This window comes from Macaca fascicularis, chromosome 10 (genome assembly GCF_037993035.2).
Source record: "Macaca fascicularis isolate 582-1 chromosome 10, T2T-MFA8v1.1".
In the NCBI taxonomy this organism is placed as follows: domain Eukaryota; kingdom Metazoa; phylum Chordata; class Mammalia; order Primates; family Cercopithecidae; genus Macaca; species Macaca fascicularis.
In genome coordinates, this window is record NC_088384.1 from 102,587,685 (window position 1) to 102,599,242 (window position 11,558).

General features: G+C 40.8%; 1 protein-coding gene across 1 annotated transcript; it reads right to left on the bottom strand.

The window, feature by feature from the left end:
* Positions 1-2,324: 2,324 nt before the first annotated feature.
* Positions 2,325-4,908, bottom strand: LOC102128275 (cTAGE family member 2-like). The gene is given in 2 exon segments (XM_074003245.1): positions 2,325-2,559; positions 2,561-4,908. Coding segments are annotated over 2 exon segments (2,469 nt in total). The 5' UTR covers positions 4,868-4,908; the 3' UTR covers positions 2,325-2,397.
* Positions 4,909-11,558: the final 6,650 nt, after the last annotated feature.

An 11,558-nucleotide genomic window follows, 5' to 3' on the forward strand; every position in this document is an offset into this window, starting at 1 on the left:
ACAGTGTGATATTAGGAGTAATATCTCCCTTAGGTATTACATGTATCATCACAGAGAGTACACACAGGGTGTACATTCACTGTGATATTAGAAATATCTTCTTAGATGTTATGAAGAATATCATCATAGGGTGCAAACCCACTGTGATGCTAGAATAATATTTCTCTTATATATTACAAAAAATATCATCACAGGGTGTATGGCCACTGCGAAATTAGGAGTAATAGCTCCCTTAGATACTACAAATAATATCGCAGAGTGTACACCCACTGTGATATTAGGAGTAATATCTCTCTTAGATACTATGAATTATATCAGAAATCTCATTACTGAGGACTACACTTCTGTAACAAACTCAAGAAGAAATAAATTTCCATAAAACTTAATGATGTTATAGAAAATTTTTTTAAAGTGAAGAACAACTTCCATGAATAAATTCTCAACTAGTTCAAAAGAGCAGGAACACGATTTGAAATGCATGATTATTACCAAAACATCGGGAGTTCAGTCTAGGTCCTGCTGCTTACCCCAAAGAAAGCCAATCACTGAGACAATGATTGACTCAAAGATCACCCCAGAGTTCAAAGTGGCTGCTGAGGCTCTAGGCATTGCCTCTTGTCAAAGAAGAAGGCTTTAATCAGGTGCTGCAGCTGAGAAGATGGAGATCAGTCTCAACTCTATCTCCCTGGACAACTAAAATTAGGGGTTTATATAGCAAGGAAGCAATGTAACAATGTGTAGGAAAACGGTAACTCAAGAGGCCTAAGGAAGAAATCATAATGAATGAGGGGTCTGGCATCTCATTGTCTGCATGTGGTGATCTGGTGAGTTTCAGTTCTTTGATACTTTTTGAGAGGTCTGGGGTCCTTTCCTGAGGAAGGAACTCAGATAAAATCAGTATAAGTTTCAGGCCTTAAGAACTGTCTTTCGGACTATTGGGTCCTTTTCAGTCTCGCCTTTTGTCAATTCTTCATTCATGGGGAATCTGGGCATTGATCTTTCCGGCTGCTTTTTTATAATATCTAAAGGCAATATTACTCCTAATATCACAGTGAATATACAGCCTGTAATGATATTATTCATAATATCTAAGGAAGATATTACTACTAACATCACAGTGGATGTACACACTGTAATGATATTATTCATGATATATAAGGGAAATATTACTCCTAATATCACAGTGGGGGTACACCCTGTGATGATATTATTTGTAATTTCTAAGGGAGGTATTTCTCCAATATCACAGGGGTGGACATCCTTTGAAAATATGATTTGTAATATCTAAGGGAGATATTCCTCCTAATATCTTCTTTTAGATATTACAAATAATATCACAAGGTGTACACCCACCGTGATATAAGGAGTAATATCTTCTTTTAGATATCACTGAGGCTTTACGTTGCCTTGTGGCTTCTGCTCTCTTGAACTACCTTTGACATCCCCTAAGGGAGCTCACTCTAGAGCCCTTCATCAGAGGCCACGTGAAGACAGAGGCTCTGATGCTATATCAACCACATATTTTTATGTATCCTGACGCTTCGACATCTAGGGCCTTGCTGACCTTGTCAGGCCTGTCCCTCCCAGGGTTAGCCAATTCCTAGAGACAGTAAACATCTTGCCCATGAGTGTGCTTTTCACACACAAGCTAACCAGTCCAGAGCTCATGCTCCCAGTTACCTACTTCATCAGCCTTCCATAGGACTCACACACTCTAGGCCACTGTTCCTCTGTCCTAAGCACTCCAGGGCCAGGTACCAGACAACTAGGGACAGCCCCTATTCCCAGAGCCTGCTGAAATTACTGAAACTATAATAGCTAACCTTAACCCTGCTCATCTTGCCTCACTTATTCCTTCCCGTGGAAACCACCGTAAAGGCTCTTGCCCATGTTTTTCCATCACTCCTGCCTTCTTGCTGACCATAGTGCCTCCCTATTCGGTGCTGCATGGCATAGCACTTTCCCTTCTCTTGGGATCTGTGAGTAACAAACTCTCTTTTCAGTGGCAATCGACTCTTGATCTGTTGGTCTCTCCATACCTGAAGAATAATGCAACCTATATATATTTTTTTAAATCAACTAAAATTTATTTAATTAAGCATAAAGTTACTTTCACATTTGTCTACAACCACAGTAAATCCAGTTCTTGGCATAATGCCATGGCCTTTAAAATTTAAAGCCTCCCCACCCGCAAGATTACATATGTAAAACTCCCACTATTGTTTCTATAACAGTGGATTAGTTAATCAAATTAAAATAGTTATACTATCTAGAATAAAATAAAATGGAAATAATTTACTCATAAGATTCATCCTTATTTACAATATACTATCCTGAGAATTATAATTCCGTTCAGTTTCAATTTGAGCAAAAGTGTGATGACTGAAGTAACAGCAGTTACTTCAGCTGAAAATGAGAATAGTCAAAATGACTTTTGAAGAGAGCAAAAATATTGTCAGGTTTCTTGCCGTGGTTCTGGATCTTCAGTAGCAGGCTCATTTGAAGGCAGACCCAACCCTCAAGGGAACTCACTCTATCTTCAGAATGTAGGGGTTGGGGGGACAAATCCAGGTCTTGGGGGAAGGTAAGGAGGAAAACCCCTCGGTGGATAGACATTTCTCATTGCAAATGGAGCACGTGGTGGACCTGGGACATCCCTTGGTGGCAGATAATCTGGAGAAGCTCCAAACATGGTTCCTGTAGGAGGTGGAGGGAAAGGAGGTCCTCTTCTCATGAACGGGCCCCTCATATCCACTGGCCACAATGGACCTCTGATTGGAGCAAGAGGTGGAGGGAAAAAGCCAGGGCCAGTTGCTTCATTTTCAGCGGGGACAGATGAATCAGGCACATTTAAATTACCAAGATTATCTTTGGTATCATTTCTACTGGATTCCATTTCTGAAGGCATTGACCCATCCATTTTATCCAAAGAAGGCATATTAAACCTTCTGAGTTCTGCTGGTCCAGAGCGTCTAGCAGAATTAGAATAAAATCTGTCTTGCCTTTGTGGAGGAACAGCTGAATCAGGATATGATTGTCCTGGTGGAGGAAACATCATCCTACAGGCCTGTTCCCACGGAGATGACAGGGGCCCAGTGCCAGAAGGAACCCTGTGAGGATCGGTAAACCTATCACAGCTTGCTTCTCCTCTTTCATTGGTCATCTGATGGTCCAGAGGATTCCCTGGGCCTCTTGGGCCTCTTCCTCCTCCCCCTGGAAGCAAATGTGAGAGTCTGAGTGGACCCTCCAACACAGTTGGAGGATAGAGAAAATATCTCGTTTCAGATGAAGGCCGACCCAGTGGAGAGGGACCATAGGAGGAATGCTCTCTGCCAAATGCTGTATTTGGAACATCAAGTGCATAAGGATCTTTTTCTAAAAGTTTAATTTTAAAGTCTGTTTCAGCTAATTTTTGTCTGTTGTGAGCATTTTCTTCCCTTAAATCATTGAGGTTTCTTTCAGCAGTCCATGCTGCCAAACAATTATCGTGTGCTTTTTTCTTATGGGAAATAATCTTTCCTTGATAAAAATGAAGAGTTCTCTCAAATTCTGCCTCAAGATCTTTGGCTCGCTTTCTGCAGGTCTCCAGCTCTCCAGTGGCATGGCCAATCGTTTCGTCTACTTTAGAAAGTTTCTCTTTCTCTAACCGGTAATTTTCCTCTACTAGTAATTTCCTGTATAGCTTCATTCCATTTTCTTGATATAATTCTGTCATTACCTTGAGTTTCTGTTAAAGCTTCTGATTCTCACTTTCAAAGTGTGTGTTTTCCGACTGCAAAGATGCTTGTTCTGTCTGAAGATTTTTAATATGCTCTCTGAGCTCCTTCTTGGTTTCATCAACTTCAGATAACTGAATATGAATTTGGTTTCTTTCTCCTTCTAAGGTTGTTAAAGAAGCATTTAACTTAGCTGCATGAATCAGTTTCTTCAAAGCTCCTTTTGGAGGATTATCTAAGTTAGCATCATCTTCCAATTCACTGTTCACTTCTAATTCCAAGTTACCATCATCCATTATGTCTTCTCCAAGCCTAGCAGCCCGATCTTTCATCTTTAGCAAGCGTTCAGTCAGAGTCTCGATGTGATTTTCTTTATCATTTAGAACTTGTTCTGCGTGTACTTTGGAGTCTTCCAATGTTATTTTCTGTTTATTAAGTTCACTCACTTGTTCTTTCCATACTTCAGCTTCTTGAAAAAGCTGTTGCTGGCTTTCCTGAAGTTGAGAATTTTCATTCAAATCATCTTGTATTGCTATCTTCAGTGGTTCTTCATTCATTTGAAATCTCTTGAAGGTCATTTTGGCTTCAGCTACTTGGGATTTGAGGGATTTTGACTCATCTTCTAGAAACTGTATTCTTTTGGAAATATCCGCCATCAATTCATCTTGTTCAGAATGTTTAGATTTCTCTTCTTTTAACTCTTTTTCTAGAAAGAGTATTTCATGCTCAAGTTCAGAATTGGACCTGTTTACCTTTTCACAGGTTGCCTCCAAACTTTGTGCTTCTGTTGCCTCCTTCTCAGAGCTGGCATCCTCTAAAGATAACTCTACTTCATAGGCTTCATACTCTTTTTGAATAAGGCTAAATTTTTCAAGTAGTTTACATTTTTCTTCAATTAGTCCAGAAAGTGCTACAGCAAGCTTTTTCTCTCTTCCCACATAAAGCCGACTCCTAACCGATCTAAAACTTCTCCACAAGAAAAAGGGAACAGCAAAAAATACAACGACAGCTGCACATATCACCAATTTCCATGGAAAACCGTAAGGAGTCGAATCTGGTCTCCTGCCTTCAGGCAGTGCTGCCGCAACCCTGCGTGGCTCCTCCAGGACAAGCCCCCAGTAAGGCTGAGGGGTAGCCCCGGGCTCCTTCATAGCGCCAAGGCTGCTCTGGCTGCGGCCACCGCAGTAACCCAGGCCTGTCGGGGCCACAGTTAGCCGCGAAGAACACACAGGCTTAGGTTAGGAACAGAATCCGCACCTGGCAAACGGAGCGGACCACTGGGGAGCCGGCTGCGGGGGGAGCCGGCTGCGGGGGGAGCTGGTGGACGCGGGAACTCACAGGCCTCACAGGCCCATAGAAAAGGTACAGTAAAAATATAGTACAAAAGATTTTTTGGCCGGGCGCGGTGGCTCAAGCCTGTAATCCCAGCACTTTGGGAGGCCGAGACGGGCGGATCACGAGGTCAGGAGATCGAGACCATCCTGGCTAACACGGTGAAACCCCGTCTCTACTAAAAAATACAAAAAACTAGCCGGGCGAGGTGGCGGGCGCCTGTAGTCCCAGCTACTTGGGAGGCTGAGGCAGGAGAATGGCGTAAACCCGGGAGGCGGAGCTTGCAGTGAGCTGAGATCTGGCCACTGCACTCCAGCCTGGGTGACAGAGCGAGACTCCGTCTCAAAAAAAAAAAAAAAAAGATTTTTTTAAAAAAATATACTTCTATAGAGTACTGACCGTAAATAAATGCAGCTTGCAAGATTGAAAATTGCTATGGGTGAGTTAGTAAGTGGTGAATGAATGTGAAGGCCTAGGGCATTACTGTACACTACTGCAGCCTTCACAAGCACTGCCCACGTAAGCCACACTAATTAATTAAAATTGTTTTCTTCAATATAAATTAACCTTAGCTTACTGTAACTTTTTTACTTTATAAATGTTTAAATTTTTTTAACTTTTTTACTTTTTTGTAATAACACTTCACTTACAACACACATTGTATAGCTGTACAAAAATATTTTCTTTATATCCTTACTTTATAAGCTTTTATCTATTAATTTTTTTTTTTTTTTACTTTTTAATACTTTTGTGTTAAAAACCAAGACGTAGACACACACATCAGCCTCAGCCTACACAGGGTCAGGATCATCAATATCACTGTCTTCCACCTCCACATCTTGTCCCACTGGAAGGTCTTCAGGGTGGATAACACGCATGGAGCTGTCGCCTCCTATAATAACAATGCCCTCTTTTGGATACTTCCTGAAGGACCTGCCTGAGGCTGTTTTACGGTTAACTTCTAACCGTACACTCTAAAATAATGACAAAAATTATAGTACAGGTTGGTCCAGTGATAGTGGGTTACCAGAACTTATTAGCATTTAGTGTCACTAAAGTTGGTATAAAACCCTCCACTGCTAAATTTAAATGGTTTACAGTTTTTGTGTTTTTTTGTTTTGTTTTGTTTTGTTTTTTGAGAAAAATAGGCTGGGCGCCGTAGCTCATGACTGTAATCCCAGCACTTTGGGAGGCTAAGGCAACCAGATCACTTGAGGTCAGGATTTCAAGACCAGCCTGGCCAATATACTGAAACGTCTCTATTAAAAACACAAAATTAGTTGGGCATGGTGGTGCACACCTGTAATCCCAGCTACTCAGGAGGCTGAGGCAGAAGAATCACTTGGACCAGGAGGCAGAGGTTGAGCCAAGATAGCACCACTGCATTCCAGCCTGGGCAATAGAGCGAGACCCCATCTTAAAAAAAGAATAATATAGTATATACATAAATATCAATTCCTCATTCATGAGGAATCTTGTTGATCATTCCAGCTGCTTCATATTGAGGAGGGGCATCCTGGGCAGCCTCATACCATGGGTAACTATGTGGTCCCCCAGGAATCACACAGGTTAATCTAATACTGTCCTTTTCTTCTGAAACAATCTTTCTTTTTCCAGTCCCCTACTTCCACCAAAGACAAATCTCAGCAAGACAAACCCACCTGCAAAATAAGCTGCAGTCCCATAAACGTGGCCTGATTATTCCACAAGGTGCAGCAAGAATTACTGTCCACATAGGCTCTCTTAAATTGGCCTTGCTGGAACCTCTCACAAGGCCATTTCAGTCAAAGACCTGGGAAAATAGCCAGTTCATCCACCTGTGTCACAGTATAAAATAAAATAGATTCTTATTGAATGTATGCAAGCAAACATACATTGCCATGAATTAAGAATATTCACAAATAATTTATAAATTATGAAGAAATTAGGCATAGAGAGAACTATGCCTCAAATTCTGTTTGAGGAAAGCACCTTGTATTCAATATACTTAAAGTATACTCAGAGGCAATAAAAGCTCCAAAGAAAAATAATTATCCAGGCTCTGAAAAACAAAACAAAACAAAATCAGCAATATTTCAAACGAAAAAACCATAAAAAATTATTTCAGTCTCCATTAATTCAGTCCATGCAAACAACTTCTGGTATGCTTCATATTGAGTTAGCAATCTTTATGAACATATCAGCATTTCAGTTAGTGCCCTGGAAGTTTTCTCTCTAATCCAACGGCACAGTCTACAAAGTTATCAGAAACCTGCATTCAAGAGGTTGAATTTTTCATAAACTTCCCCAAAGAAGAAAGCCCTGGACTGTAGCTGAATGTAAGTCACTTTTTGAGAAGGATCAAAGCAAAACTACAATTGTGGATGGCAAAAGTTTTAAGACAGCCATAAAGGCACAGTTAGCGAGGGTATTTTGTTATTCCTGTGGCATACCAGTTAACATAATAATAATAATTACTGTGACAACATATATTAAGACATATCAGAATTTTAGAACTCTCATATCATCCCGGAACTTCAGGAGGCCAAGGCGGGTGGATCACCTGAGGTCAGGAGTTCAAGACCAGCCTGGCCAACATGGCAAAACCTTACGTCCACTAAACATACAAAAATCAGTTGGACGTCGTGATGCATGCCTGTAATCCCAGCTACTTGGAAGCTTGAGGCACAAAAATCACTTGAACCTGGGAGGCACAGGCTGCAGTGAGCTGAGATTGTGCCACTGCACTCCAGCTGGGCAATAGAGCAAGACCCATCTAATAAAAAAATAAATAAATCCCAAAGGAAGCTGAACACCACCTCTGATTGACAATGCCTCCTGCATAATTCTAACATAACAAACAACCCAAATACACCTAATATGTCTCTCTTGGACTTCAGGGAACCTTATACCCAAAAAAGTTAGTTTGAGGTCAAAAAGACTGAATTTAGAACTTGAAATTTTGCCGTTGGAAAGTTTGTCAGAGATCAAAGTTTTGAGACACCTGACATCACAAAATAGGATTATACAGGTCACTATAAAATAGCCATTCATTTAGCAAAAATGATAATACAAAACAGCTTACCCTTTGATAGTGAGGAGACTCAGCTTCTCAAACAATAAGCCCTAATAAAGACAGCATGAGGCCAACTAAGAGGGAGAGACTCTCTTTTTCTGTAGTTTTACTCAAAAATCTCTTATCTCTTACATGAACATTTTGTTCAAGAGAAAACCAAATTTTACCTTTATATGGTATATTATTAATGTTAAAACTAATTTTAATAAAACCTTATAAACAAATCTATCCAAATGTAATCAGTTTGATCATAAGGTAAGAGTTCCATAAACTTTTTATAATCTTTTACAATTTTCTGTTAAAGAGTAGATTAATGCTCCAGGAAGGCCCAGATGCTGGCCTTGCATCAGTGTGGTTTTGGTGTTAATGTTTAATTTATAGAAAAACTGAAATAATTTTTTTTTGAGACAAAGTCTCGCTCTGTCACCCAGGCTGAAGTGCAGTGGCATGATCTTGGCTCACTGCAAGCTCCGCCTCCTGGATTCATGCCATTCTTCTGCCTCAGCCTCCCGACTAGCTGGGACTACAGGTGCCCGCCACCACACCCGGCTAATTTTTTTGTATTTTTAGTAGAGATGGGGTTTCATGGTGTTAGCCAGGATGGTATCGATTTCTTGACCTTGTGATCCACCTGCCTCAGCCTCCCAAAGTGCTGGGATTACAGGCGTGAGCCACTGTGCCCAGCTAGCCCTGTGTCTTTTGAAAGCAGATCACGGCTGGGCACAGTAGCTCATGCTGGTGGATCACGTTAGGTCAGGAATTTAAAACCAGCCTGACCAACATGGCGAAACCCCATCTCTGCTAAAAGTACAAAAATTAGCCGGGCATGGTGGTGCGTGCCTGTAAGCCCAGGTACTCAGAGGCTGGAAGCAGGAGAATTGCTTGAGTCCAAGAGGTGGAGGTTGCAGTGAGCCAAGATTGCACCACTGCACTCCAGCCTGGGTGACAGAGTGAGGCTCCACCTCAAAAAAATAAAATAAAATAAAATAAAAGCCAATCATTTTGATTGTCGGCTTCTCCCAGGTCTGATGACAGGGCTTTGACTGGTGTCAATGCTCAGGATTAAGCAGGAGCCAGTGCCTTCTTCAGACCCAAGAGTCAAAACCCTGTAATTTAACAGCACAAGGATTAGTTAATAGATATTTTTACTCCAGAAAAGCCTATCAGTCTAACATGTCATAAATTAAAACACTGTGATTTGGTGTTTAGGAGCTACTGCCTGCAGCACTTCAAACCACAGTATTAAAGTAGTTAGGTTATTCATTGCATATGTCTCATTGCTAGCATTCTAGTGACAGAATTGTGGCTAAAAGCATAAAAAATGTGATAGGTCCTATGCTGAACTTATCAAAGTAAGACAACTAACATTTCTCTCCATCACTAAAATATGATAAATACAAATATCATTTTTGGAAATTCAGTATGAGGATAAATAATCTCCTTTCACTTAAATGCTATACAACAAAACAATGACAAAGTAAGAACAAGCATACAATAATTTCTTTTCAGCTATTTAAAAGAGCATCATTGTCAGGTATGGTGGCTCACACCTGTAATCCCAGCACTTTGGGAGGCTGAGGAGGGTATATCACTTGAGACCAGGAGTTCAAGACCAGCCCGGTAAACATTGTGAAATCCCATCTTTACTAAAAAATATTTAAAAATTAGCCAAGCATGGTGGCACGCGCCTGTAATCTCCACTACTTGGGAGGCTGAGGCACGAGAATCATTTGAACCTGGGAAGTGAAAGTTGCAGTGAACCCAGATCACCCAACTGCACTCCAGCCTGGACGACAGAGTAAGATTCCATCTCAAAAATAAAATAAAATAAATAAATAAAAAAGCATCATCATACATTTCCAAGATTGGTTTCTAGATACAGTACTGTCAACTGACCAGGTAACTTTCACCACTAAAATTTTCAAACCAGTACAACACTTGTGTATATTTTGTTTTCAAGTACACATATGAAGGCCCATCAGTGATAAACCCCTTGGGATCAAAAATCACTAGAAAGTCTCATACTTGTTTTTGTTACTACTTAATCTAAGTCAATGCCACTTAATGTTTTTTGTTTTTTTTTGTTGTTGTTGTTGTTGTTTTTGAGACGGAGTCTCACTCTGTCACCCAGGCTGGAGTGCACTGGTGCAATCTTGGCTCACTGCAAGCTCCGCCTCCCGGGTTCATGCCATTCTGCCTCAGTCTCCTGAGTAGCTGGGACTACAGGCACCTGCTACCATGCCTGGCTAATTTTTAGTATTTTAGTAGAGTCGGGGTTTCACCGTGTTAGCCAGGAGGGTCTCGATCTCCTGTCCTTGTGATCCGCCCGCCTTGGCCTCACAAAGTGCTGGGATTACAGGTGTGAGCCACCTCGCCTGGCACTTAATGTTAATAATAGTAAACACAACTAAAGTAGTTTGAAAAAAATCTCAATCAATATAATTTCCATAAGGACTAGGCCAATTTTTCCTGAGCATTAAAATTTTGTACCCATATTACAGTTGTTCCTCATTAAAGAAAAAGATCTGAAACCAACTCAAATTATTGATTTCATTGAATTACCTTGGAAATAGGCTAGACATGGTGGCTCATGTGTGTAATCTCAGCACTTTGGGAGGCCAAAACAGGCGGATCATTTGAGGTCAGGAGTTCAAGACCAGCCTGGTCAACATGGCAAAACCCTGTCCCTACTAAAAATAAAAAATTAGCGGTGGTGGTGCACACCTATAATCCCAGCTACTCAAGAGGCTGAGGCACGAGAATCGATTGAACCCAAGAGGGCAAGTTGTAATGAGCTGAGATTGTGCCACTGCAGTCCAGTCCAGCCTGGGAGACTAAGCAAGATAATATCTCTAATAATAATAATAACAATATGAAAAGAATCACCTTGGAAGTAAACACCATTTAAACATTTTAATTCTCACCTATCTTTTAAAACAACAAAATAAATGTACTATCTGCTCAAACCTTATAAAAAATGGCTTTTATTTATTTATTTATTTATTTGCCAAGAACCTTAAGGCTCTCCTAGATCTCAAGATCATCAGATGTAAGCAAAGCCAATCAAAAATTTTTTTTTATACTTTAAATTCTGGGATACATGTGCAGAACATGCAGGTTTGTTACATAGGTATACACGTGCCATGGTGGCTTGCTATACCCGTCAACCCATCATCTACATTAGGTATTTCTCCTAATGTTATCCCTCCCCTTGCCCCCATCCCCCAACAGGCCCCAGTGTGTGATATTCCCCTCCCTGTGCCCATATGTTCTCATTGTTCAATTCCCACTTATGAGTGAGAACATGCGGTGTTTGGTTTTCTGTTCCTGTGTTAGTTTGCTAAGAATGATGGTTTCCAGCTTCATCCGTGTCCTTGCAAAGGACATGAACTCATTATGGCTGCATAGTATTCCACGGTGTATATGTGCCACATTTTCTTTATCCAGTCTATCAT